Source organism: Lampris incognitus, chromosome 2 (assembly GCF_029633865.1).
Source record: "Lampris incognitus isolate fLamInc1 chromosome 2, fLamInc1.hap2, whole genome shotgun sequence".
NCBI lineage: Eukaryota > Metazoa > Chordata > Actinopteri > Lampriformes > Lampridae > Lampris > Lampris incognitus.
This window is the reverse complement of record NC_079212.1, coordinates 117,348,836-117,376,220: the sequence shown is the minus strand read 5'-3', so window position 1 is coordinate 117,376,220 and position 27,385 is coordinate 117,348,836. Positions and strand designations below refer to the sequence as shown.

Here is a 27,385-nt window from a genome sequence, read left to right as displayed (position 1 = left end):
CGCTGGTTAAGAGGTGGTGGACACGGAAATGAGTACCCTATGTCATCGATTCATTGTAAATATTTACTAGGGGCAAATGATATCTGTTCTGAGCAACAAACAAACGTTCTGTATATATTTTGTCTTATTCAAGAGCTATTTTCTGTGTTGATACTGAATTCTACCGACTTGTAGTTGTGGAACCTATAGATACCTGCACAAAGGTAACATTATTTTTAATAAGTGAAAATTAAAACGTGTGAGATATTAAACGGTATTCTGGACGCTACTTTATGTTCTTGCGTCTCCCTGAGCGTCCTCTCCTGCAGAGGGCAGTATAGGCAACGTTTCTTACACGTGGAGTCCTGATGAGAAAACAACCAAGTGGTGTAAACCCAATTTCACGGAAAAGGTTTGTTTTAGCTGAGGGAACTCGAGAAAAAAAATAATTTATTTCATATGCTTTTTTTTTCTTTCTTTTTTGTGTAAAACCTGAGATGTACATTGTTATCAAATAACAAAAAAGTACATTGCAAATAATTTATTGGCATATTTAGTTTCCGTATTCAGCCAACTACAATGCCCCCTTTCTCAACAAAGGTGTGTAACGATAGTGGATGCTTTGTCGTGTTGAACTATAAATATAAAGTTTATTTTCCAAAGAAGCTATTTCTTATATATGGCACAAAATCAAAGCTCAGACTTCAGTGTGGTGGTGTGAAGCTTCCCAACACTGAACCAGTGAATAAGTATATCTAGAGTCTAAGATAGGCCTATTATGATGATGATGATGTTGTTACTACAGCATTTGGGTAGCTGAGCAAATTATTCTACAAATCAAAGTAGGGAAATGCACATTTTCCATCAATACCGCCCTTCAAATTCAAAGAACTTCCATGTCCAGTTAATCACATCACTCACAGTATCCAGTCTGAAATAACAGATTTTTCGTTCACACAGTCAATACCAGTTTTGTGACATGTTTAAATACATAATGTAGTTGAAATTGTATGTTTCCTTGCCTTAGTTATTGAATCATTATGACTATTGATTAGTGATTCGAATTGTGTCATCCCATATGAGTTAGTCAGTGGTGATCCATTATTAATGTCATGTTACTTCCCCTGTAATCTGCATAAAAGTCACTCCTTTACATCTCACTTAATAGTGTAGAAACATTCATGTACAAATACAACACATGCCATGCAGTACTTTTGGATCCAGTAACAAAAGCTTCCTTTGTCCCAAGATATACTGCCTATACATCTTTTGGAGGCGGAGAGGTCACCGGTTTCCTTAGGGGAAATGGATGTGGAAAAATATCCCCTTTCAATTTAAAGTGTGTAATTAGATATTATAAAGGAGGGGGGAAACAATCAATAGTCTGAAATGCTCCTTGAAGTCCATTCAGTGACACTGAAATGTCCTGTACTCCTCGTGTTACTGCCTTAAATTGTCCCATTCCCGGTCGGATGATGAGTTGAGTTGCCAAGTGGGCTCCATCTCCTTCAGTCAATATTCATCTTTGACAACATAGCCGTGATGAAGATTAATCACAAGTACTTTCACTGTGTGATAAGGTCTTCCATCCAAGAGGCCACATACAAGAAACCAAAACTCCACTGGATTCTTGATCCACCTTTCATGTTTGTGCATGAAACATCTTCAGGAGAGGGACAGCAGCTAATGAAGCTAAATGTTGCTTTAACACTGTGCCATTGTTTTGACCACTGCACATCCCATCGTACCCTTGTGGTGTTGACTAATGAGTACATGGGCTGGGCTCACTGTGATCTGTCAGGCTCAATCTTGGACTCTCCGTTTTGTTTGTCATTAGACTTCTGTGACAGGTGCGTGGACACTGTGGCCGCTTGCACGACGGCTTTGAAGCTGCGCTTGCGCTTCTGGACGTTCTGCTCTGGATGGAAGATGATGACATAGACCTTGGGGATATAGAGCATGCCCAGAGACACGGTGGCACTGAGGCTCATGGATACTGTCAGCGTAGTAGTCTGAATAAACATCTGCAACAGAGGGAGAACAAGATGGAGACGTTCAAAATTCGTTAATGTGCAACTATGACAAAATCGAACATCTTGAGATATTTTTTTAATCCACTTCCAAACATCAACTGTGGTTCTCATGAACATCTATCGTTGTGAATGCAATAAATAATGTATGGTGGGGGTCACATTTTTGTCAGTGGTATCCCCCTGTTACATTCTCTGTGGCGGTGTGCATGATGGTAGCCATGCTATTGTTAGTGGTATTTCCCATTTACTTGAAGCCTACGTTATGCACAGGGTTAAGAAAATCCAGCATATGTCGTCTCATAGGGACTTGAAATGCAACCTTAATAACCTTCATTTGAAAGCATGGCAGGCAGTGTTTTTTGTCTGGGATGAAAGATTTATGGCATGGTATATGTATTCAAGAGTGGTGCACTATTCATGGGCTTTGGCCATGTCTACCCACTGCTGCTCCTCCATTGTAAATCCAGCAATAATAATAAGAACTGACGTTGACCATGAATTCATTAGCAAAGCAAACTGTAGGGTATAGCCTAAGTCATGAATAAATCAAGATGTATATGTCATAAATTAGTCATAGCATACATATGTGCTATAAATAAGCTATAAATTACAGAACATGCACTAGGCAAATATCCACGGCAGAACATTCCAATGGGTCACCGACTAATGTCTATAAATTTTCCTTTATAATCTCGGGCATGTTTTCTATTAGTGTTTTTCCTTCTCAATGACCTAGCCAGTAACAGAAAGAGCTGCAGTGATGCACGACTGACCATTTGAGCCTATTAATAAAAGCAGCCTGCATTCATGAGTTTTGCCCCAGGCTATAATAACAATAACAATAGGTATCTCCCATAGCCAAATACAGACTGGATTCCAGCAAAAGGAAACATCAGAAAAGGGAGCCATGATTGACATGAGTATCAGTTGGCAGATTATCTTTCTGGACAAAACAGATAACCCAAAAATTGAAGGAATCTATTTAAAATATTGTTTTGTACTACTTTATATCAGAGGTTTTTCTTCATGCAAAAATTTATTCCACACTAACTTTCTCTCACCTGAGCCTAAAAAATCCTTTATTTTGAGACACAAATTGAATTTAAAAAAATGCTAACTTGGGTCAGATATCAACATTTGTTCAGCTCTTTTCAGCTGTGGAAGTCTTCAAATGCATGGCCTATGTCACCAGCAGCTTGTGATGAGCGGTGGAAGTGGCTGTTGCTATATTTAGGCCTTCCCTAAGTTGTTTTTAATTGAAGAGAACAGCTAGTTTCGTCTGTGAGTGGGCCCCGCAATCTTTCAGTTCATCTGACCTCTTTTCACCTCCTCCATTTGAAAGAGGTGAAAAGAATTCAAAAGCACCACAGGGTTTGATTGTTTCAGCCCGACTGGTTTCTAATACCGCTGTCTGGTCGAGCTAATGTAACTCGACTTTTCAAATCCTCCTCACCGTCCACCATTGCTTTTCCAAAGCAAAATAAATAAATTAACCTTCTTTATTCTGTTCAGTGGATTCTGGATGGCCTACACAGTAGAGTAATGCAGAGTACCAAAAAAAAACCAAAAAAAAAAACATCTCCATTATTGAGAAGGACAGCACTTTACCACCAGCAATACAAGTTAAATGTTTAATTTCCCACCTTCTCTGTGGATTGCGCTGTGCCGAAGAAGATTGGGACGAACGCCAGCCAGATGATGCAGGTGGTGTACATAGTGAAGCCGATGGGCTTGGCCTCATTGAAGGTCTCAGGTACTCCTCTGCTCTTGATGGCGTACACTGTGCACGTGATCATCAATATGATACTGTAGCTCAGACACAAGATGAGGGACAGGTCAGACATGTCACACTTAAGGACCCCTCGAGCGAACTCTGGGTTTGGTGGTTTCTGCTCCTCATAGTCGATGGTGGTATGAGGGGGCATCACACCAAACCAGATGAACACGGCAAGTACCTGCAGAGAAAGGCGTATTTGCATCAGACAGAGGTACCGCAAATTAATACAGTGGACCTGGTGAAATGTGTACACACACACACACATGCCAAACACAGACCCTACCTGCACTGAGATGAGTATAAAGGTGATGATCAGCTGTGATGTGGGGCTGATGAACTTGGGGGGGGTGACTGACTTCTTGCCCTGTTCAAAGATACGGTAGATCCGGTTGGTCTTGGTGAGCATAGCAGAATAGCTGATAGACATGCCCAGCCCCAACAGCAGTCTGCGGAATGCACACACCGCCACACTGGGCTCAGCGATCATGAGGAAGGTGATGAAGTAGATGAGGAAGATGCCCGTGAGCAGCACATAGCTGAGCTCTCGGCCGGAGGCGCGGACGATGGGCGTGTCATTGAAACGGATGAAGGTGATGATGACTCCAGAGGTGGCGAGGATGCCCAGGATAGCCAAGAAGACAGGGATGATGGCCCATGGAGAGCTCCACTCTAGTTTGATGATGGGTGTGGGACGGCAGCCTGTGCGGTTCTTCAAGGGCCTCATGTCGAAGGGGCAGGTGTCACAAGTGAACTCGTCCAGCTGGTACTGGTAGCCATCACACAGTTCGCAGTGCCAGCAGCAGGGCACCCCTTTCACCATCTTCTTCCTCTCACCGGGCTCACAGGGGAAACTGCACACTGAGTCGGGGATTTTATGGTCACCACCTGACCACTGCATCTCCTCTGACTAGAACGGAAAAACACACACAAATTAACACAGTCGACCTCAAACCATCTCAAGGCACTTGGAAATGATAAATGTTAATGATAGCAGAGGTGTGGACTCGAGTCAGACTCATGACACAAATTTGATGACTTTAGACTTGACTTGACAAAACTGAAAAAGACTTACAATTCAATTTTGACTTTATCACCATTGACTCAAGACTTCACTTGGACTTGAGTCTTTTGACTTGAAAGACTTGATACCTTTTCCAACCCAAAGTCAAAATGCTTTTAAAAAGTGTGCAGCCAATCAATCCTTCATTTCCACAATCACAGATCCACTTTGTATCAATCTGTAATAATACAATGTTTAAAATGCATTAATGGTTTGTGTAAATTTTGTATAGTAATTATTAATCTGCTGTTAAAATTTTGTAATGGCGTTACATTTAGTGAAGAGTGCATAATGACTTGTTATGGATTTGAAACTCAAAGTTCAGGACTTGGGACCTGACTTGGGACTTGTCAGTCTTGACTTAGGACTTGACTTGGGACTTCAATGCCAAGAGCTAAGGCTTACTTGTGACTTGGAAAGCAATGACTTGCTCCCACCATTGAATCATAGAAAGCCAGAAGCAAATATTTACATTGAGTCGGAGATGGTTGGTCCACTGGCCGATGACTTTGTAGCCAGGGTTGCTGACGTTGGAGAGTTGGTACTGGAAGATGTCATATCGACCAGGGGCATCCCCATTCTCATTGAACATCACCCCAGTTCCTGCGCTGCCTGTTTGTTGAAGATACACACATTCAGTGAAAATGTGCATCACCAAAAAAAGAATTATAAGACACAAGAAGGCATATACTCTGAAGCGGAACTACGTGCTTCCATCTAAGTGGTGGCGAACACACCCACGCACCATCAAGCCCATCTTGCATTTTCTTTCTCTGGTCTTATGCAACTGTCAAGACTAAGTGCTGGATGCTCTTTAGTGAAGTTCATTCCTTCATACACACAGTCTTAAGAGCTCTTTGGTCTGCTGCCCTAACGTGATTGAATGTTCCTCCCAGGTCCCTGCAGGCACTCAATCCAAAAAGCTTGCGAACAGGCCAGGGTCACCCAGCAAGATGGGAGAAGTAAATAGGAAGGCTTTCATGGAATACTTCTTACATTCTGAACAGTGCTTTTTTATGGAAGATGAGGATGAAAAGAAGAGTATTGTGTACTGGAGATTGTGGAGAGGTAGCCCTGGGGAAAGGAAGTGCGTTGAACAGTTGTGCGGCATGGATCGGTGCATTAACAGGGAGTTCGCAAGGCTTATGCAGGGTGCCAGCTTTAAATCAACCTCCTTTTTAACCTTTTTTCCCCCTTAAACTCTGAATTATTATGGAAAGCAGCATTAGAAAATAGGATTTTTCAGTCTGTATCTCTATCAAATATTGTTCAGCTCTCCTTTCAACACCATAACATTTATCCACTTTTTTATCTATTGATGTTGTAGGCTACATTAATTGTCCCCTTTCTTTATTTGATTCTGTAGAGCATTTTCTTTGTGCAAAAACTTTGCTATATTTTAACTATTTGTATGTAAATATTTGGGCATCATATTGCAAAATATCTTTCAATTACAAAAAAAACCAAAAACAGCAAATTGGAAAGAAGAAAGCTCATAATGTCTTAAAACTGCTGCCTTACCATTGAAATTTACAGAGCGAATGTACTGGAGAAGCATCCTCCCTTCCACAGGATCCATCTTGTCACAGACACCCATGGAACCGAGACACAAGTCCATGTGCATGCTGTGTAAGGCATGAGCCATAGCATACACCGCATCTATCACAAACTGCACCTTCCCCTCCTGTTCATACTGGGAATCTCGACTGATTCTCTCCTCACCTGTCAAAGGACAGAGGTTTCTGCTCACTGTGACCACCGAGGCAATGACAGAGAAACGTCGTTTCCCATAAACCAAGTTATTTCATAGCACTGACCTGTACATTTTCTTCTGCTGGAGTCGTACTTGATGCCAGGCCGAGTTAGTTTACACTTGAAGTCATCCTCCCAGAACTCTGCAAACCAGATGTTTCTTCTATTGTTTTCCAGAGATCTTGAAGTGAAGTACTGGTCAAACCCTGAATTAGTGCAGCCAATACATTATGTTCAGAATTTGTTCCATACACTATGGAAATGCCATATGATGCACCCCTGTTAACTCCACCCAAAACATAAATTGATGTGCATCTCTGCTTGGTTTTTCATGCATTTACTGAATGGTATTTGAATTTGGATCCTTGTAAACATATGCAAAATTTTAAAAATCAAAATTCAAAATTTTACAATTTCTTTATGCCATACATTTGAGAGGGTAGAATAATCTAAAGCAAAATCCCAATGAGTACTCTGTGTATGTACAATTTATCATTGGTGTGATTTCATTATTAGCAGATATATTATTTTTCTTGAGTTGTTTAATTAGACTCAGTCTATCATGTATAACTGTGACCCTGACTGGATATTAATATTTTCTATACCATCAATGGAGGCTCTTTTGGGCAGGATGGTGACAGCACCCTCTGCAACATCCTCCTGATCTAGAATAGGTGAACTTTTTGCCCCCCAGCTGTCAGATCCAACAAACAGGAAGTGGCCTGTCAAGTTTGCCTTTTTGGCTGCTTCCAACACCCGTCTGGAAGAAGATAAGTCATGTCTTACAAAAAAATCTCCAATTTTCTTCCTCTGATAAACTAAAGGCAATGGCTGAAGAGAATTCATAAAAACAGAAGTCAAGGTGAATCTAGCAGATAAAAGAGCAATTCGTGCGATAGTGTTCTACTACTATGGTGTGGTATCAATGCAGTCAATAAAAATACAATAACATGATAAAGTATCGCAAAATATATTTCTTGCATTTATCTTGCAATAACAAGGAGGGAGCCCATACAGTAAAAGAAGTGTGTTTTGATTTATCGTCTGTCATCTGACTGATATCAGTTCTCTAACATAAAGTGTGACTTGCTTGATGTCATCTTCATTGGCAAAGATGATGACTCCACGGGCATTGGAGGTCTCCATAAGTCTCTTGATGATCTTATCAAATTCCCCTTGTCTTGGTTCTCTGGGTATCTTTATGGACTGGGCAATACACAGCCCCCCTATATCAAACACACAAGAAACAAATCCTAATCATAGTACATCCCTCTTCACCGGGAATTTATAACTGACCGCTATAAATAGTATGTATCCCCGCGACCCCGAGAGCAGGATAAGCGGTACAGATAATGGATGGATGGATACCTTTTAATTTCTTTTTTTTTCGGCTTTTTTCGCGTCTTTTTCTCCTCAATTGTACTTGGCCAATTACCCTATTTTCCAAGCCGTCCCGGTCGCTGCTCCACCTCGTCTGTCGGTCCGGGGAGGGCTGCAGACTACCACATGCCTCCTCCGATACATGTGGAGTCGCCAGCCGCTGACAGTGAGAAGTTTCGCCAGGGGGACGTAGCACGTGGGAGGATCACGTTATTCCCCCCAGTCCCCCCTCCCCCCTGAACAGGCGCCCCGACCGACCAGAGGAGGCGCTAGTGTAGTGACCAGGACCTCATCCAGATTCCCACCCACAGATACGGCCAATTGTGTCTGTAGGGACGTCCGACCAAGCGGTAACGGGGATTCGAACCGGCGATCCATGTGTTGGTAGGCAACAGAATAGACTGCAATGCTACCCGGATGCTCCTGTAAATATCATTTACATAGGATAACAAATTACAATTATGGCTACGAAACAGGGAAATTAGACAAATGTAATTTTTTTTCTGTGATTTTTTTTTGTCATCTAAATAACATTGATCCCATCCAAGACAGATATGGATCCACAAACAAAACATTCCATCTCTAAATTAACACTCAACAGTAAATTTCATTCCACAATCAAACAGTGACCTGCTTCTCTGGATATCTGGAGGAAGGCATCAACACCGCTCTCTCCATAGTTTCCCTCAGAGGCCAGGGTGGAGACGTAGTTCCAGCCCATGGCTTTGACAATGTCCACCATGGCCTGGGCCTGGTAGGAGTCAGGAGGCACCACGCGGGAGAAGAACTCGTAGCGGCTGTTGTCGCTCAGCTCAGGGGCTGTGGAGGCATAGCTGATCTGGGGGACCTGAGAGAAACACAGGGGCATCATACAACAAGACGGTCGGGTCAAGTGGAAAATCAGTCCAGAGGTGACTAATAGGCAGAAAATTGAATTCAAAGGGGGACAACATGACGAAGAGAGGCCTTATACCATGTCATGGGTAAATTCACATGACTACAGACCAATTATCCCCCCTATTGTCTAGACAACAGGCTGAACAAGTGTAATTATAGCACTTCCACATAATACCATACAAGTTGCCGGACATTAAAAGAGTAAAATTGCACTCTCATGGGGGATATTCATCTCTTGAACTGCCAATGTTCTCTGTAATCCTCACGTCTGGGGTAACTTTGCTGTGTGATCTGTCCAGAGATGGTTTGTGCTGAGGATACACTAGTTAACATCATAGTAAAATACAGATGGAATGAGTCACTGCAGTAAAAGCATTTGTTTGAAAAAAAAGGGGGGAGTTGGAGGGGTTGAGAAGATTAATTTACTGGTGTGCTGCTTCCTTAATGACACAATTTACGTCGACTGCGTCAACCTTGACCCTGCTAATGCCAGCCCGCTGGCTTTAAAGCTAGTTCTTCTGGACGGGCGAGGGGAGAAAGGTAGACACAAGGGGTTGTGAAGGGAGAAGTGGAGAGGAGCGAGAGAACCATTTCACAGATTATCTGGAAGGATTATAGGGGTTTTAGTCAAATTATGTTAAGCACAGAGGAAGGCAGACAGAGATCAAGAGACTAGAAAAGGGTTAGCATTTTCTCAGCTGTAAGCCATACAATATATTTAATTCTGATGGCCACGCGCAGCTTAAATTCACCGCTCTGCTGCGTTAACCCTGTCCTATCCCGTCCTAACACACAGTTACCGCCTGTCCTGCACATTATGGACTATATATGATTGTCATCCCGGTGAACTCTGGGGAAAATGCCATATCAAAAAGCAATAATCTTTGAGTCAAATCGACAAATTCGATAAGCTAAATTCATCGGTGTCCTGAGGTGTCTGATGTCAGGGTCACCAATCTTGTCCAAAAGCTACCAAATACAACTAAATGTTGTTATAGGCAATGTGTTATATGTTATATGTCATATGTTATAGGCGATGTGTGAACTGATAGACTCTCAGAAATCAATGAGCTATTTCTGCACAATTTCTTATCAAAATGTAAATTTGCCATATTGCAAAAGCTGCTTATCAAACTCCATCATGTCTTGGATATATTCTGTGAATTAAATATGGTCCGATAGCTTTTACAGTCCAAAAATCTGAAAATGTAGATGTTGTTTTACTGTAGTTAGACATTTCTAAATGTGTCATCTCAGTCCTGTTTAGAAAAATTCAATCACAAAGGTATCCCTTTAATATTTTTTTCAATTATCTAACCAGGTACATTACAAGCTAAACTGTCTATGTGAATACTGTTGATGCAGCACTACATATTTAGTATCCATATTTAGATACTGTTGTTGCTGCACCTTTTTTTCTAAACTCTTTGAAATGAACAACACTAATTATATAAGACGTAAACCTGAACTATGCCCATACATGCTGGATTTGTAGGTTAAATGCGCTCTTAATCATTTGTACAGAAACATTATTAACTGACTACATGGTTCATGAGCTTATAGAGGAATATGAATTGTAAAATTAGACGGTCATCAACAAAGCTGTGATGAGGATATCATAAACCACCACTGATTCATCAGCTGTTGATGCATTTCAAGAAGGCAGGTGTGCTATATGGCAATAACTCACCCAAAGTGTTGCACTATGGCAAAAAATATATATAAATGGATGTAATTTTTGCAAAATTGACACTAACTGAACCATTTTAGATAAAGACTTGGGTGTGCAAAGTTAGGAAAGGCACAGTGGATGTCAGGCTGAAGAGGCATCACAGTCATTGTCCAAAGAAGCACATATGGACAGCAGAAGAAAACCCAACATCTAGCTAAACCCACCCCACACCCAGTGGGCCACAAGTTCCCGAGATCCTAGAACTGATGTCATCCCTCTGCTCTGATGGTATATTTTCAGCCCAGTGTCCTGAGCAGCTGAGAGGGGCTTAATGGGAGATGGGATCTATAATTCTGTAGTTAACATCTGCCCCATACACCAGCTGACTCCTTGATTCTCAACTAATATCCCCACCATAAAGAACGTCGCAACAAGTAGCATACAGTCGGCGAGAAATGATAGGCATCATTCCCTCCTCTAGAAAAAAGGACAATCAGTTTGACCCAGTAAGAACTGTTCCTTTTCAGAAACAAACATTGCCAGATTAATTACTGACCATATTACTAATTCAGTAAGAACACAACACAGAGTAATGTGGGATTTACACAGAGACAGTGTGCCATCACCACACTGAGCATTACAATTAATTACTACAGGTCAATCATCTCTAGAAAAACTCAACTGTGCATTCCCCACACACTCAACAAATGATATGGATTAGCTTGTGGAGGGCGCCACTGATGATGAACTCACAAACCCACCAAAACGTTGCTGTAGAATTTAGCTTTTGCTGCAATTGGCTGTAACACAATAAATGAAACGTTTTAGTATTTTTTTTATGTAATGCTCAGAGCGACACAACATAATTATACAGTGATGGCTGTGCCCCACACTATGCCCCATATGCCTTCAATCACCTAGAAAATATACATCATAAAATAGAATGGTTATTTGACCTTTCTACCAACTACAAGATGCCAACTGTGATCTTATAACTCCTGAAAACAAACCTTTTACACCATGTGTTGGTGTGAAAGTGAGTGTGGTGTGCAACAAAATAATGTCACAAGTACCTGTAAATGGCTGTATAGCCAGTTATCAGTAGAAATTGACACGTGGTCAAAAAACTTTAACCACATTTGCAGTAGAAAATATACAAATGGTCAGAAGTACTCTTCATTTTCACCTTTCCTCTTTATGATCAACATGTACTAAGTAGCTCCCTGGGAATCTAACCGACACTTGTACAAAAAGTTGTACAAAAATAAGAAGGATGAAGTTCAAGAGTATTTTTTGCTAAAGCTTCTGATAAACCGCAAATGCAGTGGTGTGTGTGTGTGTGTGTGTGTGTGTGTGTGTGTGTGTGTGTGTGTATGAGTGCATCTGCATGCATGTGTGTGTGTGCATACAAAAGTGTACCTATGCACACACATCTGTGCGTGCATGTGCATTTGTGTGTGCATGTGTGTGTGTGTGCATGTGTGTGCGTGTGTGTGTGTGTGTGTCAGATCCTGTTTCAAGATATCTCACCGCAAACAATCTGAGAACATTAGCAACCATGATGGACACAGAGCTGCCAGACGCCCCAATCACTCCAACCACCCTCTCTGGTTTGGCGATGATAGGGGGCTCTCCATTGGCGCAGCGCACATCTGAGTTGTCTTTCTGGATGAGGGCCTGAACAAAGGTGAGCGACTGCTCCAGAGCATAGGTGTCTCTGGAGCAAGTGTCCAGGATCCGTGCCCCCAGTGTGATGTTCGGCAGCAGGTCAGGGTCGCTGTTGATCTGGTCGAGAGCATACAGCATGGCCTCCATACGATGTATCCCCTTCTCCCTCTTGATCTCCCCACAGGGCACCCCGGCTGGCCCCCGAGAATGCACTGGGAACAACCCACCCAGCGTGATGTCCCCCTCGATTTTGATGGAGTGGGGCTGGGTTCCTTGTTGGGCCCATGAGCTCGGACCTAGACCCACAAGCGGCACCCACAGCAGCCGAAGCCATGTTTTGAATGGACATCCAGGTGGTGTACCTCGCCGGAAACACGGCTGAAATGACTTGGCCAGTGATGTCATGATGATAGCACCAGGCGTCTTGCTCTACCTTTGACACCTATGGACAATGCCAAAAAGAAGAAAAGAAACACACACACACACACACACACACACACACACACACACACACACACACACACACACACACACATACACACAGAAGATAGTATCACTGCACCATGTCTCTAAATATGAGCTGGTAAGGACATTTTATCAATAATTTCTGTCATTTATTTACACAAAGGAAGATGGCTAGAGTCTTTAGTATTTACAAGTGACAGACTGTAGTGTAATAGTAGCTTTTGTGATTCTCATATCAGGTGTCAATCATTTATCGCATATATCATTGAGGGAACACTACCATAGCCTTCTACACCTGTTGTGAGTTTTATTATATCTTGAATGTACAAATATTACATTGCAGATTATTATATTATTTTATATTATATTATATTGTATTATATTATATTATAGTGTAAAAGATCAAAAATAAAAATAACATGAAGGAATATAAAATCAAATATGGGATAATCCTGGATGAATGTCAAGGGCTTTTATTATTACGTTTTTGAAAACATAAATGTTAAAAAAAAGATCAACTGAACTGTCAGTTTCAATAGCTGAAGGAAGATTATTACATGCCCAAAGTGTCAGAATCTCTTTACAGTAATCAGGAATGTTACAATAATCAGGAATCAGGAATTACAGTAATCATTTGTGTGGGGCCAGTTCCAACAAAAATGAAAACATTATGGATTAAAATCTTGGAATACCACACAAGATCAAATCTTGTTAAGGCAAGTAGTTTGAAACATTCTGGTGAACATATTTCTACAGCGACTTTTATGTTCGCATACTGGAATGTGACAACGCTTTTCTCAAATCAAAAAGTAAAACTTGGTTTGCAGTGCAACAAATCAGAGGTGAATTTGCTGCTTGCATCTAACATGTACAAATTATTACACATCTAGTGATGAGATTAGAAATCATCAGAGCAGATCGTCAGGGTCGATGGACTGAAAATGTGCAATTCAAACACACTAGAACCAGAGCTTTGTCCCTCTTAGTTGTGACGGTAGCTGAAGCTTGAGACGATCCCATACAGAGCTGACTTACCTGCCCATTTCACACACACCAGTCCTGCTTTTGTCAATCACATGAGCGCTCCCGAGCAGGCCTTCATCCAACATGGTCCAATATCTGATGATATTTAGAGGCAATGTTCTCCTCTCACCCCCAAATTTAAATCCTTTATCATCTCAGACAGTCTGTGTACTTGCTCAAAATAAATGCAAAAGGTCTAAAATGATGCGATGGCATAAAAAAAAAAAAAAAAACGAAAAGAATAAAATTTGTTTCGTTTTTTTATTTATAAAAACAAAATGAAAGCATTGACTTTCAAGGCTTTTGGGTATAGCATCATGGCAGAATCACAGAAGACTAGAAAAAAGGACAACATTAGGCTAGTGAGATTCTGCAAATCACTGGCAAATCCCTTAAAAGCTCTCCCTCTCACTCACTCCTTTTCCCTCTCTGTGTTTGCATCCTTGTCCTGGGTGCGCTCCCCCCACCCCTCTCTCCAATGACCCCCCCCCTTACTCTCTCTCTCTCTCTCTCTCTCTCTCTCTCTCTCTCTCTCTCTCTCTCTCTCCCCCCCCCTCCTTCTCTGTCCCTCCCTCCCTCTCTCTCTCTCTCTCTCTCTCTCTCTCTCTCTCTCTCTCTCTCTCTCTCTCTCTTGCTTTCTTTCTCTCTGTTGAAACCTCTTCTTGCTCTTTCTCTCAGTGCATTAATGGCCACAGATTGGGATTATCATGTGGCCGTCTGTGAAGAAAGCCCTAGGTGGACTAGCCCATATTTTTTTCATACAGCTGAACGAAATGCCGAGTCCCCACCCACCCCCATCCCACCCAATATGATGGAACTCTGTCACTTTGAGAGATTAGATGAGTAGCGATTTGATTCATACTGACACAGACACACATATGCACTCCCTATCGCTCTCACACACAGTTATGGAGAGAATCCAGCATGGAGGTTCAAGCACCAAACAATACAGCTATATCTCATCTTATATAACTTATATTATGCTTTAAATTTAAGTGTCTTCTTGGCAAATATGATCATATCTGCACCAGGATCAGCTATTCACACATGGCATTATTAAGCTTAATGCACATACTGATTCATACAATTAATATATATATATGTATATACACACACACACACACACACACACACACACACACACACACGCACACACATATGTGATATGTGATCTGCCACCAATGCTGCAATTCACCGAAGTGAATGAAATGAAATCCTGTTTGTTGGAAGATAAGGATAAAAGGCACTTTTTGCTGGTGCCTTTTCACTTATTGCCTTTTAAAACACAAAATTAACATTTTGTGTTTGAAAAAAAAATGTGTATAATGTCATCTCACAAAAAAAGAGATTTTATCCAGCTTGCAGTGCCTTTGCTGTCAGTCAAAATGTTGAACTGAGAACTCCTGCAGCCACCCACTCACTGTCTCAGTGTAGAAACCCCATCAGATCTGCTTCCCTCCTCAAAGCACATGAGGACAAAGCACATTCAGCATCCTGTGCTATCAAAAATAAACCACACACACATATGCATTGGATCATCTTTTTTTATTCATCTTCAGTACAACAGTTTACAGTAGGTGCTCAAACAAAACAAAATGACATATACTTGTGGCATCAAACAAGTCTGCAGAATCAAACAAATAAAAAAGTAAGGCTTTTTCAGGAGAGACTGGTAGAAATGTGAAGCAACTTTTTTTTTTCTTAATTATAAACTACCCTAAGAAAACAGACCTCTCCAAACCATCTTCCACTTTTGTATACTCCAGGTGGGCTCTGAAGTAGCGGCTTTCGTAGCGCGGGTTACCGCGTATATATGTCAGGTATTCAGGGGCTCCTGGGCAGATAACATTGTCTGCCAACAGGACGCTGCCTTTCCTAAGGAGACCGCACTTCTGTGGGGGAAAGGAAATTCAGTTTCACACACAGCATTCCATAAGGGGAGTCAAAAGTGTTCAAGTTTGACCAAGTTGGTATGAGCTTATCAAACTTGCCTCCATCAGCTTCGTGTCAGGGAGGTAGTGATCCTTCCAGTGGTCCAGGAATACCAAGTCAAAGGTTTCAATCCCGAAACGTTCTTTCATTTTAGGGATCCAATCTCCGGATGCCCCTTCAAGTAACTGAACCTGTAAAACACATTTGAAAGGGCTTTGCCAAACAATGTACTCTCCATCCATTCATTATCCAAACCACTTATCCTGCTCTCAGGGTCGCGGGGATGCTGGAGCCTATCCCAGCAGTCATTGGGCGGCAGGCAGGGAGACACCCTGGACAGGCTGCCAGGCCATCACAGGGCTGACACACACACGCACGCACGCACGCACGCACACACACACTCACTCACTCACACACACACACACACACACACACACACACACACACACACACACACACACATTCACACCTAGGGACAATTTAGTATGGCCGATTCACCTGACCTACATGTCTTTCGACGGTGGGAGGAACCGGAGGAAACCCACGCAGACGTTGGGAGAACATGCAAACTCCACACAGAGAACGACCCGGGATGACCCCCAAGGTTGGACTACCTCGGGGCTCGAACCCAGGACCTTCTTGCTATGAGGCGACCACACTAACCACTGTACCACCGTGCCACCAAACAATGTATTTGGACCTACAAATGATTCTCGCTGAATTTGTTTTACTCCAGCTGATCACATCTGCTTTCACCTTATCCTCCAGTCCTGCCCAGGAAATTACTTGCCGGGCAATGGCAGCATTAGCAGGGTTGAATTCCAGCGTGAAGAACCTGGCACCAGGTGCAAGCAGGCTGGCGATGCGAACTGTGGAGTAGCCACAGTAGGTTCCCAGCTCCAATACGTTGGTAGGATTGACTTCCGACACCACTGAGTCAAGGATGGACCCTGAGACACGCAGAGGGGACAGAGGCACACAAAGAACAATGAAGCACGTTTCCTATTTCGATATTGAAACATGAAAAGAGTACTTTACCAATAGCACAAAGTTGTTACATCCACACCGAAACAGATAAATACCTTTCTCATCCCCCACGTTCATGGCCCATTCCTCATGTCTGCAGTACTGATCAATGGCTTTGACCACGCTGCAAGGGTCTCCTCTAGTGGCCTTTTTCTGTACCACACCCAGAATCCTCTGAAAGAAGCAGTTGAGACAACTTCAGGACATTGTATTTTACCAGGGTCAGCACATTCTGCAAGTCACAAAATACTTCTTGGTGTCAGAAAGTACACAACGTCGTGTTATCATCAAAGGGTTGCCTCATAATGTCGTTTTGGCATTCTGCAAAAATAATATTGGTTTGAATGCTTCAGAACAGATGTTGCAGCTAGAAAAGCGCTATATAAAATGCAACTTGATTGACTGATTGATGTGTATTTGGTGTTGTATTTGGAAAACCTCACAGAAAAAATAATATAACAAAAAATATACATCATATAACAAATAGATTGCTGCATTCATATAAAACACATTTCTCTCCTGGAGATGGTGTGAACCTAAAACACTGTCTTCTTTATTTGTTCCCCTTCAACCCTCCCACCCTTTTACCCTCTGACCACCTTAAAAATGGGAAGCCCACCCTCCCAAGCCCACCCTCCCTAAAGAGGGAAAAGGGATAAAAATATGTTTTGACACATGCTCAATAATCCAGGTAAATCAAAGAAGGTTGAATCAGTTCATCTGGATACAATGTTTCATCAATCATCTAAGTGACCTCTTCAGTCTAAACTGACTGCAGGTATCCCCACCCTTATAAACAATACAGTTGTATAACGACCGAAACCAACGACCGGTTTCATATGCAAATATGGGTGTGACTATTAACTGGAGTTTCAATGGCCAAACTCTAGTTAATGCCACACCCACATTCACATGAAACGCTTATTAATGTCACACCCATATTCATATATGAAACTGGTCATTGGTTTCAGTCGTTATGCCACTTTATTGTTTATAAGGGTGGGGATACCTGCAGTCAGTTTAGACTGAAGATGTTGCTTAGTTGAGTGATGAAATGTATCTGTATCTGAATGTAAACGTTGTACCCATATGAACTGATTCAACCTTCTTTGGTAAAGAGATGCTTGACACCTCTGGCTGTCTTCACAGAGGGTATCTGGTCATTAAGCATCTGATCATTTTCAAAAAACGTGTCACAAACAGGAGCAAGGCTTCAGGTTCAAGACCCACAAAGCTATCCATAACACAAAACACTTGTTGTTGTTGTTGTTTTGTTTTTTGTTTTTTGTATTGTAAGCCGATATGGATTTTAAAGGTTTGTAAATGGTGTTTTATATGCCAACAAATAACCATCGTTTCATCTAAGATCCTGAAGAGAACAGTGCACAGACATTTAGAGGGGCAGGGGCGATGGGCAACAAAAAGGGCACTCTGCCCCCTCGGGGGGGGGGGGGGAATGTTTTGTCATTACTGCTCAGCAGTGCTATCTGGATAGACTGTTGAGTTTCATCCAGGTTTTATGTATTTAGCTGTTCCGATCTTATCCGCAGTGACATGTTTGAGTTCAGAGTGCTAGTTGTTAACATGATAGAGTAAACATTTGCAAGAATCAATACTGACCCATCCCAAAGTAATATCTTTGAGCACATAACAGCCAAATTTGTTGTTATTTCTATATTGATTCTGTGATTATCTCCTGTAATAAGAGAGTGAGACACGCACAGAATTTGAGATGCTTAATTTGTGGGGAAAATAATCCTTGAAAGGAAATGGTTTGGATGCACACAGCATATTTTGCACACAGGGATATTTTGCAGTACAGGGTAAATGTGACTGTCTGGATCTTCTTCAATTGAGGATGGCTGCATGAACTGGGTAGGACAGGCAGGCTATTATACGTTCTGAAAAAGCTAAAAGGTGAAGGGTCAACTGTTCCTAAGAAAACTGACTGATCAACAAGCAACAAAAAACACAGAACTGCTGCATTGATTTTGTAACTGCTTACACACACCTGACCAGCCATCTATGATACTGACTGTAATATGGTTAGTATAAATATTAATGAGGAATGGCGTAAGGATACATCATGAATACCTCAGTTGCAAAGCACACTACTGCTGCCTCTGGCTACGGGTGTGGAGCAGAATGTGCATATTAATGGTGGGCAAAATAAACAAAAGGATCAAATGAATGTTTAAATGAATCATTTTTGAATTCAGTATGAATTGAGAATCAAATGGCACATGGCCTAATGAATAACTGGTAATATAATATCCATCCATCCATTATCCAAGCCGCTTATCCGAATTCGGGTCACAGGATGCTGGAGCCTATCCCGGAAGTCATTGGGCAGCAGGTGGGGAGACACCCTGGACAGGCCATTAGGCCATCACAGGGCGCGCACACACACACACACACACACACACACACACACACACACACACACACACACACACACACACACACACACACCTAGGGACAATTACTATGGTCAATGTCGATTCACCCGACCTGCATGTCTTCGGACAGTGGGATGAAACCGGAGCACCGGGAGGAAATCCATGCAGACATGTGGAGAGCATGCAAACTCCACACAGAGGATGACCCCCAAGGTTGGACTACCCCGGGGTTTGAACCCAGGACCTTCTTGCTGTGAGGTGACCACGCTAACCACTGTGCCACCGTGCCGCCATAATATGGTATCATTAGTACGAAATGATTAGTACTAAATAAAAAACAATTACCTTTCTTTATCATACACTTCACTGTCACATTTAATATTTACATAAGCCTAATTTTTTATGTGAAATAGTTCAATCAACTGGCACAGTATGGGGGGAAAAACCAGCATATGACTAAATTCTTTCAAAAAATGAATTTTCAACATATTGCTCAGTGCTGCAAATACTTTGGCTTAGTCAAAATGGTCAGAAATGGTCAAATTGCTGAATATTATTGAACAGTATGCAAGTTATCAGTGAATATCCAGTCTGCCATTGCAAAATTCACCGAGTACGTGTCCCTCTGCTAGACTGTTGAATGCACTGCATTAAGAGGAACTGAAGAGTCATGTCCAAGATGTAACGGAAAATCAAAATATTTGGAACGTTTGAAAGTCTGATTCATTGACACATCCTAATTCAAATCAGCTGATTCAGTGAAACTAACTGATGCACCCATCACCCACCACCCTTCTCAATTGGAATTTTACAGTGTTTGTGCATTTGGTTTGGCTGCAACCACTTCTCAAAGGGTGGATGATACCTTTTTTTAATCATGCAACCTATCATATGTATTGCATAAGGGTGTTTTTCCACCCCTTTCATTTAATGATGAAGGGGACTTTTTAAATATCCATCCATCCATCCATCCATTATCCAAGCTGCTTATCCTAATTAGGGTCACAGGATGCTGGAGCCTATCCCAGCAGTCATTGGGCAGCAGGCGGGGAAACACCCTGGACAAGCCGCCAGACCATCACAGGGCCGACACATACACACAAATTCAAGGCTGGACTACCCCGGGGCTCGAACCCAGGACCTTCTTGCTGTGAGGCGACCGCGCTAACCACTGTGCTACTGTGCCAACATTTTAAATACAAAATATGAATTTTAAACATTTTATTCAAAGGAGCACTATAGGACTGACAAGGCTAAGCGGCAGGGAACGCAAACCCTACTTGGACCCTTCCTGTGCATAAAATACGGCACAAATGTGTGATTGTTTATGTGACAAGGTCTATTGACTATTTACACACAACACTTTTTTGATGCATTTATAGTACTACTTTTTTTCACAATATCAACATTTAATTACTGGACTTCTCATAATAATGCAATAGTTTGTACAGTTAGTCATCAACTGGTCTTGTGAACATTCAAAGCAAAGCGTTTCCAAAGCAGTCATACCCTAATTTTTCCAGCACCAGTATTGTTTTCTCTTTCAGAAATTAATACTGGCAACTTTCAACTCCTATTCCCACTTCCCTGACTTCTGGGCATCATCTCCCACATTCAAACTGTTGTCTTATAGATTTGGATTCACAGGATAAGCTGTTGTGCCACACATAGATCATGAAATAAATACATTTTCATCAGAGCTATGGCTGGCTGGGCATTTCTTTCTCTATTTATTTGATAAGTGATGCCTTCTGTCAGCTTTCACCCTATTATCAGTTTGTATTTTCCTTACTTAAGGGATTATTTTAGACAAAACACAAGGGCTGAGTGAAAACCATCAGTGAGGGAGGCTGATAACATGCACACACCAATGTATGTATGTACACACAGTGGTGTGTGCTCTCTCTTGTGGTGCAAAGAATTAAACCCCAAACGCCAAGTTCATGATTTTAGAGTGAAAATCCTCAACAACTGATTTTCTTGGCAAACCTGGGGGCGTGTGGATCGGGTCAAGGTGTCCAGCAGCCGCTCAACAATAACATCATGCCATATGAGAGCCAATCCACTGTGATACTGTGCCGCTGTGGGGATCACCCATCGATAGAGAGTGTACAGCACAGCTGCTCCACCAGTACAACTGTAAAGAAGAGTCTGCCACATGCTAAAAAAAAACAAAACAAGACATTAATTAACAATAACACATTAATGTTAGTTATGCTGCAAAGACATAATACTGTGCTATTTTCCCCAGCAAAATACTATATATATATATATACAAGTTACACACTATATAAATATGACATTAGCAGATGAAGAGTGCGCGACGCACGAAAAAAGCCTGTACTGCAATGTATTAAAACTTTTTTTTCCCCTGTATCTGTGTTGATATTCCGCTCCTCATTAGTTGAGCACTTATAACAACACCATTGACAGTTTCGGAAAAAAAATGCTATATATATACACTGCTCAAAAAAATAAAGGGAACACATAAGCAATGCAATGTAGCTCCAAGTCAATCACACTTTTGAGATATCAACCTGTCCAGTTAGGAAGCAACACTGATTTGTGAATCAATTTCACCTGTTGGTAAATTGTCTAATTTCCACCTGGTGGAAATTAGACAATTTGCAAGACAACCCCTATAAAAGGAATGGATTTGCAGGTGGTGGCCACAGACCATTTGCCTGTCCTCATCTTTTCTGGCCGATCTTTGGTTAGTTTTTCATTTTGCTAGTGCCCTCACCACTAGAGGTGGCATGAGGCGGTATCTGCAACCTACAGAAGTTGCTCAGGTAGTGCAGCTCATCCAGGATGGCACATCAATGCGTGCTGTGGCAAGAAGATTTGATGTGTCTCCCAGCACAGTGTCCAGAGCATGGAGGAGGTACCAGGAGACAGGCCAGTACACCAGGAGACGTGGAGGGGGCTGCAGGAGGACAACAACCCCGCAGCAGGACTGCTATCTGGTCCTTTGTGCAAGGAGGAACAGGAGGAGCACTGCCGGAGCCCTACAAAACGACCTTCAACAGGCCACTAATGTGCAGGTTTCTGCTCAAACAGTGAGAAACAGAATGCATGAGGATGGTATGAGGGCCCGACGTCCACAATTGGGGCCTGTGCTCACAGCCCAACACCGTGCAGCCCGATTGACCTTTGCCAGAGAACATCTTGGTTGGCAGATTCGCCATTGGCGCCCTGTGCTCTTCACAGATGAGAGCAGGTTCACACTGAACACATGTGACAGACGTGAGAGAGTCTGGAGACGCTGTGGAGAACGTTCTGCTGCCTGCAACATCCTCCAGCATGACCGGTTTGGCGGTGGGTCAGTGATGGTCTGGGGAGGCATATCCTTGGAGGGCCGCACAGACCTCTACGTGCTAGCCAGAGGTACCATGACTGCCATTAGGTACCGGGATGAGATCCTCAGACCCATTGTCAGACCATATGCTGGTGCAGTGGGCCCTGGGTTCCTGCTCATGCATGACAATGCTCGTCCTCATGTGGCCAGAGTGTGTCAGCAGTTCCTGTATGTCGAGGGCATTGATGCTATGGACTGGCCTGCACGTTCCCCAGACCTGAATCCAATCGAGCACCTCTGGGACATCATGTCTCGTACCATCCGCCAACGCGATGTCGCACCACAGACTGTCCAGGAGTTGACCGATGCCCTGATCCAGGTCTGGGAGGAGATCCCTCAGGAGACCATCCGTCGTCTCATCAGGAGCATGCCCAGACGTTGTAGGGAGTGCATACAGGCACGTGGAGGCCACACACACTACTGAGCCTCATTTTGAATCGTCTTGAAGAATTTCCACAGAAGTTGGATCAGCCTATGTTCTCATTTTCCACTTTGATTTTGAGTATGATTCTGAATCCAGACCTTAATGGGCTAATGATTTTGATTTCCATTGATCATTTTTAGGTTATTTTGCTCTAAACACATTCCTCTGTCTAATAAATAAAGATTTTCAGCTGAAATATTTCATTCGTCGAGGTCTATATTGTGTTTTTAGGTGTTCCCTTTATTTTTTTGAGCAGTGTATATATATATATATATATATATCAACACGGATACAGGAAAAGGGATTTTAATACATAGCAGTATAGGCCTGCTCCGTGCGTCTCTCACTCATCAGCTGCTAATGTGTTTAATTTTGCTAATATGTATGCGATGTGATATATATATATATATCCATCCATTATCTGAACCGCTTGTCGTGCTCTCAGGGTCGCGGGGATGCTGGAACCTATCCCAACAGTCATTTGGCATCAGGCAGGGAGACACCCTGGACAGGCTGCCAGTCCATCACAGGGCCGACACATACACACACCTTCACACCTAGCGACAATTTAGTACAGCCGATTCACCTGACCTACATATGTTTGGACTTTGGGAGGAAACCAGAGCAAAGGAAACCCACACAGACATGGGGAGAACATGCAAACTCCACACAGAGGATGACCCAGGACAACGCCCAAGGTTGGACTACCCTGGGGCTTGAACCCAGGACTTTTTTGCTGTGAGACAACCGCGCTAACCACTGTGCCACTGACCCTCTGCTGTTTTCTTAAACATAGTATTTTTACATAACCAGATATTGTGATGTACTTTGATACCAAGTAAAATCAACTATGACTGTGATAATATTTTCCATGTCACCCTGCATTACTTCACAATTATGTAATTTATCCTTTGTTAATGTAAATAAGTGGATGCTAAGAGTTCTGTTTCTACTAAACTCCATGGTAGAAAACAAACAGCAAAGAACATGTCAATGAAATGAGTGGTTATGGAAATTAATGGTGATAGCTCTTGTCAGCACCGTCACTCCTCCTTTTATACTGAGCTAATGAGATGGGTGTTCACAATGCAGCATATGACACATCGGCCTGTCTGCCATTAGCATTCATCTGCTGCTGCTAGGACCACACAGATGTGCCAAGCCACACGGGTCACATTGGCACCAGCAAACATATAAGTTTCCCTCTACCCAGAACTGAAATGTATCAACAATAAACACATGATATACCACGAGTGGTTTTTGTGTTGATCTTTTATCAGTTCTCATGAATAATACTATCTATACATGGAAAAGCTGAGTACAGCTGGGTTGAGGGGGAAAAAAGACCAAAGCAAAAAAAAAAAAAAAGCCATTTCTAGGATTTTAAAAAAAAACCTTCAATAGGAAAGTGCAAAAGAGCATGGGTAGAGGCTCTTGCACCTTTTTATTGGACTACGCAACAGTGAAAGACCGACAGTCTTTGAGGTAATGCTTTCTGAGTAGGGCTTTGAGTTGCATGGCAACTGGCTGAGGGTTAAGAGCTGTGTGACAAAAGCTACTGCACTGGGATTTGGGTCATCTTTACTTTGGCTTCTACCCACATGGGCACTTTTAATGGATTCTCCAGAAAGGAAACCCGGGCTTTGAATAACAAAGGCAATTGTTTTGGTATTGCTTCTAAACTATGCTCACAAACGCGTCTCTTATGATTAATGATTAATAACATGAAGCTAATGAGGAAAAACACAGGGACGTTGTAATGATTAAAAGAGCACAGTGCTGCAGGTCACATGCTACTCCTACTCATCAGCTTCACGTGGATTTACAACAAATGTTATGAGAAAAGACACAAAGATGTTAGCAAAAATTAAGAGACTAAGAATATGCATGATTAGCCTTTTCACAGTGTTAAAGATCAAATTTGATGGAACGTTTTTTTGAATGCTTAAGGAAGCCCAGAAATGAGTAGATTAATCTGAGGCAAAATAAGAAATTCCTGAAATGACGTGACAGAAACAAAAAAAATCCCATCAGCTGTGAGCTTGGATTACTCATGTATACAGCCTGTTTCATTTAGCGGCTACATCTTAACAAAAAGTGCCTTGCAAAAATGTGAGCACACATGTTTTGGGGTGTGCCGCCAAAGGAGAGATAAATAACAATGCAAGTCTTGGCAAAGTGCTGAGCAATGAAAGGCCAGTGACATTTTCTTCCCCCTTATGCTCACAGGATCCTCGTCACTGATATTTTTTTAGCCACAAACAGATCTGTGCTCTTCAAATATTTCCCACCACTAGCTAATATATAAAACAAGGCTTACATATGTGAGCAGGCGGTGCTGCTGGTCCTCTTCACACCTACTCTTGTTGTCACCTTTGGTAGAGTACAAGCTGTTTCACACTAGTTAGATGGTAACACACAGGCATATGCTCATGTTTCCCCGAGACTAACTCCTCCTCCTGCCTCCCTTTTCCATCCCCCTCCCTGAGCAATGCTGAGTTCATGTGAGCATGCGAGGAATGCAGAATAGGTCACATCTCACTGGGGGAACTATGGTTCACTACATTTCCACACACACACACACACACACACACACACACACACACACACACACACACACACACACACACACACACACACACACACACACACACACACACACACACACACAGGCGTGCAGCCAATGAAACGATAAATCCCAGGGGACCATAAACGATAACGCAGTTTGGTTTCCATATTCCAGTAATGGTGGAGTTTCAGCTCAGGGACATTGTCTTATTTATTGCAGTTCAAAGATCGCAATTGAAATATGATTAATTAAATAGTCTGCCACCAATGTCACCCATTAGTACAAGATTTGATTTAATTGTTTTGTATAATTTCTCAATAAAACACTTATTTTCATTCATCTAAAGTGTTTGGGCAATCCAAGAAGCAATCAACTTTCTCATCAAGGGTACATATAACATGATTACTTTCATGGATTACAGTAATAACTTTTTTGTAATCCAATCACTATAATCCTATTACCATACACCGATGAGCCAAAACATTATGACCACATGACTAATATGCTGTTGGTCCTCCATGTGCCACCAAAACAGCTCCAACCCAATGAGGCATGGACTCTACAAGACCCTCGAAGGTGTTCTGTGGTATCTGGCACCAAGACATTAGTAGCAGATCCTCCATGTCCTGTAAGTTGCGAGGTGGAGCCTCTATGGCTTGAACGCGTCGGTCCAGCACATCCCACAGATGCTCAATCGGATTGAGATCTGAAGAATTTGCAGCAGAACATTGCCCAGAGCATCACACTACCTCCACCGGCTTGCTGTCTTCTCACAGTATATCTTGGTGCCATCACTTCCCCAGGTAAATGGTGCACGTGTACATGGTCATCCACATAAATCATAAGACAGGACTCATCAGACCAGGCGACCTTCTTTTACTGCTCCAAGATCCATTTCTGATGCTCTCGTGCCCGTTGTAGGTGCTTTCAGTGGTGGACAGGGGTCATCATGGACACTCTGACCAGTCTGTGGCTACGCAGCCCCATACACAGCGGGGTGTGATGCATTGTGTGTTGTGACACATTCCTCCCGTAACCATCATTAAAATTTTCTGTGACTTGTACCTCAGTAACCTTCTGGCGTTTCGGAGCAGATGGGATAACCTTCTTTGCCCTCACACATCAGTGAGTCTAGAATGCCCAACTCCGTGTTGCCGGTATGTGGTTTGTCCCTCCTCAGACCACTGTTGGTAGGTACCCACCACTGCTGACTGGGAGCACCCCACAAGCCTTGCCGTCTCAGAGATGCTCTGACCCAGTTGTCTGGCCATAACAATTTGGCCTTTGTCAAAATCACCCGGCTCTTTATTCCTGCCCATTTCTCCTGCATCCAACACGTTGACTATGAGAACTGATTGTTTGCTTACCATCTAATCGACACAGACCTTGATATGTGCCCTTGTTTGGAGATGATCAATGTTTTTCAGTTCACCTGTGAGTAGTCATAATGTTTTGGCTCATCAGCATATATATGGAATCCATTTCCTCTTGTTACTGTTATTTCCTCTTATTACAGGCTTTCTCTTTATACTTCCTTATGTTCTTATTATAAAGTCAGTCAAATCATATCAAAATAATCACAGTCCTGATATCAATTTCTTGAAGCCTCATCAGTGTCTGACAAAAAGTGTGTTTCACAATTTGGCCTGATGTGCCTCAGCCCTTTCAGTACAGTTTGATATAATCTGTCATCTAAGGACACTGAGTGGTATCAGAGGGCTTGCCGGTCTGCCCTACGGGTCTGAAAGGAGTTATCATTTTATTGCATATTATCTACAAAGCTCTGTTAAGGAGTTCAGCAATTTTAGCTCACCCCTTTGATGTATTTTAGATTAGCCAGTTGTTTTACGAGAACAACTGAGCAAGAACACTTGATGCTCCCCATTTTAAATCTAACCTGGGGAAAAGAGGATTTTAAATGTATGACTCCATTGAGATGGAATGAAATACAACACGATCTCAAACTGGACA

The 27,385-nt window shown here is 42.3% G+C and overlaps 2 protein-coding genes across 3 annotated transcripts; both read right to left on the bottom strand.

The window, feature by feature from the left end:
- Positions 1-1,763: 1,763 nt before the first annotated feature.
- LOC130106823 (metabotropic glutamate receptor 8-like) lies at positions 1,764-20,226 on the bottom strand. Of its 2 annotated transcripts, XM_056273085.1 has the most exons (12): positions 20,198-20,226; positions 17,506-17,521; positions 12,081-12,476; positions 8,612-8,828; positions 7,692-7,827; positions 7,207-7,361; positions 6,667-6,807; positions 6,371-6,571; positions 5,322-5,461; positions 4,073-4,696; positions 3,656-3,967; positions 1,764-2,003 (listed from the first exon to the last, which is right to left on the bottom strand). In XM_056273085.1, exons 3-12 carry the CDS (start codon positions 12,363-12,365, stop codon positions 1,764-1,766), a joined length of 2,451 nt encoding a protein of 816 aa, XP_056129060.1. In that variant the 5' UTR covers positions 12,366-12,476; positions 17,506-17,521; positions 20,198-20,226. The 2 variants fall into 2 exon arrangements, with proteins under 2 accessions (XP_056129060.1, XP_056129059.1); XM_056273084.1 differs by lacking the exons at positions 17,506-17,521; positions 20,198-20,226 and having other exon boundaries at positions 12,081-12,575.
- Positions 15,242-25,307, bottom strand: comtb (catechol-O-methyltransferase b). Its single transcript, XM_056273103.1, has 6 exons — positions 25,166-25,307; positions 21,053-21,224; positions 16,721-16,838; positions 16,395-16,588; positions 15,698-15,829; positions 15,242-15,598 (listed from the first exon to the last, which is right to left on the bottom strand). Exons 2-6 carry the CDS (start codon positions 21,221-21,223, stop codon positions 15,419-15,421), a joined length of 795 nt encoding a protein of 264 aa, XP_056129078.1. The 5' UTR covers position 21,224; positions 25,166-25,307; the 3' UTR covers positions 15,242-15,418.
- Between the last annotated feature and the right edge of the window lie 2,078 nt (positions 25,308-27,385).